This window comes from Chrysochloris asiatica, unplaced genomic scaffold (assembly GCF_000296735.1).
Source record: "Chrysochloris asiatica unplaced genomic scaffold, ChrAsi1.0 scaffold00070, whole genome shotgun sequence".
Taxonomy (NCBI): Eukaryota; Metazoa; Chordata; class Mammalia; order Afrosoricida; family Chrysochloridae; genus Chrysochloris; species Chrysochloris asiatica.
The window spans coordinates 15,210,393-15,216,392 of record NW_006408588.1 but is presented as its reverse complement, the minus strand read 5'-3'; the positions used below and the strand labels follow the sequence as shown (position 1 = coordinate 15,216,392).

The 6,000-nt window shown below is 46.7% G+C and overlaps 1 protein-coding gene across 1 annotated transcript in view; it reads left to right on the top strand.

Annotated features, from left to right (window-relative positions):
• The first annotated feature begins 660 nt into the window (after positions 1-660).
• LOC102837223 (chromosome unknown open reading frame, human C14orf166B) overlaps positions 661-6,000 on the top strand; it is a 61,788-nt gene continuing 56,448 nt past the window's right edge. The window contains exons 1-2 of the mRNA XM_006864791.1: positions 661-697; positions 2,754-2,882. Coding sequence (XP_006864853.1) covers positions 661-697; positions 2,754-2,882 — 166 coding nt within the window. The remainder of the gene's footprint in view (positions 698-2,753; positions 2,883-6,000) is intronic.

The window sequence follows — 6,000 nt, the reverse complement described above, 5'->3', positions numbered from 1 at the left end:
AGAGAAAACGGATTTCATCCATCACTGAAATACTTCGTACCTGAAGCACAGCCACCTTGAGAGAAGAACATGGTGGCGATTCTTCACAGTCACCTGATTAGGGCTTGGGTTTGGTCCTGACTCAGAGAAAAACACAACACCACTGAGAGGTCCCCCCACGACACTTGAGCACTTACAGCCAAGCCTGGGCTTGGCTCCAGAAGACATATGAAAAAGGTGACAGCCAGACCACCAAGAGGGTGGGAGGTCTGCTGTTACCAGGCCCTCCCACGTGAATCACAATGACTGCGTGAGGTCATGGAATGTTGAAGACGCAATGTAAGTGGCCCCTAAATCAGAGAGTTGCAGGTGGGTGGGCATCTTTTGACAGGTTTCCCAGGATGGAGTCATACCACTATCCCTTATGAGTGTGGGAAGTAGCTTACTCTCCCAGACAGACTTGGTGTCAGATCCATGTATGTCCAATTCCCACCAAAGCCCACTTTCCCCAGGGCTGGGTGGAATGGAAGAGTAAACTACAGGCTTACCCCTGGGATTTGCCTATGCTAGGGCAGGGTGAGAGAAAATTGGAGACAAAGGTAAATGGACAGGTGTGCTTCTTAGGGAAGCAGCAGAAAGGTGGTAAGAAGCTGGCAGCAAGCCCGAGAGGGTCCTGGAACCATGGACAGTTACGAATTACTTGAACTCAAGACAAAAGGTGAAAAAGCATCCCACCTCTCACCATTCAGGCCCTTCCAAACTGCCTCAGTATAACATCCAGTGGTCACATGGGCCCCGAAGCCCCTATCTCTCCTTACCTGGGATCCTCTAAAATTGGGATGAGGTGTTATATTGACGGGTTCAGGGATTGGTACACCGGGCATTAGAGGGTGGATTCAGTGCTGTGTTAGAACTGGTTCCTTCCTGCTAGCTGTAACCCAGGGCTTAGAATCCCAAGGACCTTGATAAAAGGTAGATTCTGTTTCAATATATCTGGGGGTGGAAATGCAAATTCTCAGCAAGGTAATGAACCCATTCAAAGTCCTGCTCTGACTTTCATTTTCATCTTTGACATCACATTGGAAGTGTGAAATCAACCATGTTGAGAATATTTATACCATACATTGGCTAACACTGCAAATCAGGGGAGAGCCAATTGTTAAAATTTGTCAGCACTCCACCGGTTGGACAGAATTCTAAAAGTGTTTAACAAGAATATTAAGACTCAGAAATGTCCACTAAATTCCTGGGAGTGAGTTTAGCGGCTGAGCTGGAACAAAAACACAGACTTGTAATTACCAGTCACTGCTTTTCCCAGCTCGTATGACACGGATCTTGTCTCGCAGGCTGGGAAATAAATGTTGGGGCTGAATCAATGGACAAGGACTAAGAATGACTCTTTCGGAACCCTACCATCCTGAAACCTGGGTTGTCAAAACTCAGTCCACTTAACAAGTAGTACAGTGGATTCCCCCCAACAGTCTAGTCCTGCTCCTGCAAGACAACTGAGCTCTGAACCCTGTAAATGATTTTAGAGAGCCTGTGGCTGGTACCAGATTGGTGGGATAGTGGTGGAAATGCCACATCTGGCAAGTCCAGGGGACTGATGTGCGGAAAGCTCTGTTGCTCTCACCAACTTCTCATCATACAAGATGTGGGTTTCATCAAGGCAGTAGACCCCAATCCAAGAGTCTGCAAGCCCCTCTTCTTTCTGGTCATAAAATAAATTCTAGATTAAAAGGAAGTGAAGCTAGGTTAAATTCTTAAGAATCAAGCTGCCTCTTTCACTGCCTGGGCTGTTCTTTTTTTTTTTTTTTAAGGTTTTTATTGTGGATTGAGTGAAAGTTTACAGGGCACATCATCGGTTTCACATTCAAACATTCATATACCTTGTTTCATTACATTGATTATAATCCCCTCCACATACCATCAGTTAACAGAGTTTCTCTCTATCCTCTTTAGCTTTTTTTTGGGGGGGGGGGAAACTTTGCCTTTTTGGAATTTACAGTCTCGGCTTTTAGGGAAGGTTTCTACATTTATCTGTGGGTATCCAGGGCTCGTATGGAATTACTAACCAGCATAACTGAATGATCAGATAAGGGACATTTTGCTATGTCTGCTAGGTGGCTAAAGTCTGATCCTCAGAGCCTATGGTTTGGACGGTCAGCAACGCTTGGGCCCACAGGGTCTTGACCTCCTGACCGGGTCTGCACGGTCTGCATCAGATTCCCCCTTATTTATTATTTGTTTAAGGGATGCTGCCTGTCTTAGGTGGTCAGTGCGAATTCCTCAGTCTTACCTGTCACTGAAACTCATTGCAGCATGGCAATGGCTCTGTCTTAGGTTGCCGAGGTTCCACGTGATCCTTGCCTGCCTGAACTGTTCTTGTTCTAGTTTGTTTTATATTTGATCCAAGCCTCCATCTGCCCTGTTCCTTGCCCAACCCCCTTCCCATTTAGAACATGACCCTTCACCAGAAAGAACAATAGACCCTGACACCCACCCAACCAAGTAAGAAACCAAAGTAGCGAGGAAAACGCTGATCTCCAAAGCAGGCTGTAGAAAGGGAGTACAGGCTCGAGCAGCGGGTTTCTTGAGAACACTTACAAGAGGGTGTTAGGCACAAGACCCCATGGGCCGGATCTAGCAGGAAATATCTTCCTGCAGATGGAGAGGAAGAGTTTGTAGAACAGAATCTCCCTGGCCACAGAGATGGAGGGAAACTGGTGGCAGGTTTCATTCCAGATCAAGGAGATAAGGGTTTCTTCTTCCAGATGAGACCGAGCTTGCGCTAGCATCCCAGAACAGTGACGAAACACTCTACTGTGAGGCTGAAAGCCTCCTGACTGTTGAAAAAGAGAAGCCCACCAGGGAGAGTTCGGAAACAGACTTGGAGATTGAAGGTGAGTGGGTATTTTGGGGGGGTGGGGGGAGTGGAGAACTCCAGCTTTTCGGGAGCGATCACTGTTCCTTTCCTTGGGTCCCTGCTCAGCAGGATGTCCTGAAAGGGGAGATGTGGTCAGAATACCTGTGACGAGTTTATGTCACATCTTCCTATCAGCCTACTGAAAGTTAAACCACTAAAAAAAGAGGAATTTTTGTTTTCTAAGGTTAATGCACCAAACTGCAAAGCTATTTGAACTGCAAAGTCGGCAGTTCAAGCTCATCGGTTACTCCTCGGACACCCTATACAGGGTCGTTATGGGTCAGAATCGACTCAACGGCACTTAACAACAACTACAAATGTTTCCATATGCAGCATCTTATGTGATCTTTGCAATGTTCCCAAGAAATCACCGTCAACATCCCCCTCTTACTTATTTACTGGTGGTGCAGTGGTTAAGCACTTAGCTGATTACTGAAAGGTCAGTGTTTCAATCCCACCAGCTGCTCCAAGTGAGAAAGAGGTGGTCATTGGTTTCTGTCAAGATCACAGCTTTGGAAACCCAATGGGGGCAGTTCTGGTATGTCTCACAGGGTCACTGTGAATTGGAACCTACAAGAATGAGTTTGGTGTTTGGACTTTCTTACGAAGGTGGAAATTGAGGTTCAGAGAGATCATGTCAGTTGCCCACAGCCACCGGATCCATGCTTACTGATCTCATGTTCACCCCATTCTGCAGATCTGCTTTCCATATTCCACATTATAGGGGCTCTCAAGTGTTTCTGTGACCCATCCGAGTCGGTGTGACTTTCCTTCACACCCTTAGAGTTCTTACTTCCCTTACTTCAGCACTCCATACTCTCCCCTGACAAATCGAAGTGTGTCTGGGTCCTCGAGGGAAAGGAAGGGGCTGGTTTTGCTGGAGCAAAGATTCCATCACTGCAGACAACACCCCCACCCTATTCCTTGCAGGTTCCCCAAGAGGGAAGTGACAAGGAGAACATTCAAGTTGCAAGGGAAGAATGACGCTGGCCGCGCCTGCTGGGGCCATGTCACACTTCTCAGCTGCCCTTCCTCTCCTGGGTTCTTGCATGTGGGGTTTCCTAGGCTGTCACCCTAGGGTTTCCTAAACTGTCACCCTAGAATTTCCTAGGTTGTCATCTTTATGGAAACAGATCTCCAGGTGTTTTCTCCTGTAGAGCTGCTGGTGGGTTTGAACTGCCAACTGTTTGGTAAGCATGGGCTCAAACTCAAAGGCAACAGAGATGCAACAGATGCTTCTGCCAAATTAGACTGTAAAATTCATCTACATAGTGCTAGCTCCTAACCCTCCCCACTATGATCAACACACAACTTCCTCCTTCTACACAGACCTCCTCCCCACCTCTCACCCCTCTTCTTAATGCTCTTAAAGAATTCTTTTGCACTTTACAGCTGCCACAAATGTTTCTTTCTACACCTGACTGTACTTGGTTGGAGAAGGTGGCAATAGAAACACTGGATGCTTCACCTTAGGCTCCGCCTTCTATCTCATTCCTTCCATGCCCTCACCTAGGGATGACTGTTGCAAATTGCCTCTAAAATATATCCATTCTGAATACAGCTAGAAAAGGACACATCTGGTACCAGCATCAGAGCAGAATGCATCTCAAGGGGCAAAGATGGGATATGTGTCCTGCTTTGGTGGAGTAGAATCTCTAAGGACTGAATTTGATGTCAAAAATTCATGACTTGGAGTAGAAACTTGGCCCCAGCTCTCTGGCTCCTGTGCTCCGGCAGCTGATGCTGAGATGCTGAGGTTGAGGCAGGGAAAGCATGTGTCTGGGTGGGAGTAGCAGGCTGGTGGTGAGACTACAGAGAGGGAAAAGGAAGCAGAGTTTGCTCACTCATAATGGGCTATTTTTCCTACACAAAAGTTGTCAACCAGAGACAATTTTGCCCCCAAGAGGACATTTGGCAGATTGCTACAGTCATCTGGAAGATGTCTTGGTAGTCTAGTTGGGCTGCTAACCTCAGGATCAGCAATTTGAATTCACCAGCTGCTCCTCAGGAAAAGGACAAGGCTGTCCGTTCCGGTTAAGATTTACAGCCTTGGAAACCTTAATCTGGGACTAGGAGTCAGAACAACTCAATGGCACACAAGCACCAACCACCACAGTCATCTACTGAATGGAGATCAGATTTTCTAATAAATATCCACAAGAGAGAATTATCCAATCCATGTGTTGAGGTTGAGGAACATTGCTCTACAGCCAAACAAGAAAGTCACTTTGTAGCAGTGCATGCAAGATCAGTTTCCTTGTAAATGTCTTGTCCTTTAACCAACAAAGCTCTCATTGTTTGCTGGAGGAATGTTTGTGATGGATTGGCCAAAGACCCTGCCTTCTGAAGGAAAACAGACGCAGACATAGACTCAAGTTGGCCACAGCAAACTTTGCCATGGACTGGGCTTGCCTAATGAGAGCACAGCTGTTGGGGCACCCAGGAACCAGGAAGGTTGATTCTCATTGACCTCGAGCCAGGTTGGTCTAAAACTAAAGGAATAAAGACCCCAAAGAGCTTGGTTGATTGGCTAGTTTTAGAACAGAACAGTGTCATATGATCTTGTGCTAGATTTGTCCCCAGTGAAATAAGGATGACAGTCCTTTATATGAGGAAAAATGACAGGCAAACCCTTGAAAAGAGAAAAGTCCACTCAAACGCAAGACTGTTAGCTTGTTTCCTGCTGACGGGAGGGTGTAAAGGAAAAACTGCACTGTCTGGGGGAGCAGTCTCCAAAAGACTGCCATCACTTCAGACACCAGCTGCAAATTCAGGGGTCCCCAGGACCCTTTTCACTTTAGACCAGCTGGCTACATATTCCCCACATTCACCCTCTGGCTCAATAATTCACTAGAACGACTCACAGAATGCATTAAAAGTGCTATACTGAGGATTACAGTTTTATTACAGAGAAAAGACGCAAATTAAAAGCAGCCTAAGGAAGAGATGCGTAAAGCAAAGTCTGGAAGGGGTTCAATGTGAGCCTTACGTCATCCCTACCCCCCTTCCCCCCCCCCCAGCCAAGAGTCCCAGAGAGCACTACCTCCTCTCATACCTCCTCTCAGCTACTGTGTGTTGCAATACATACTGATGCC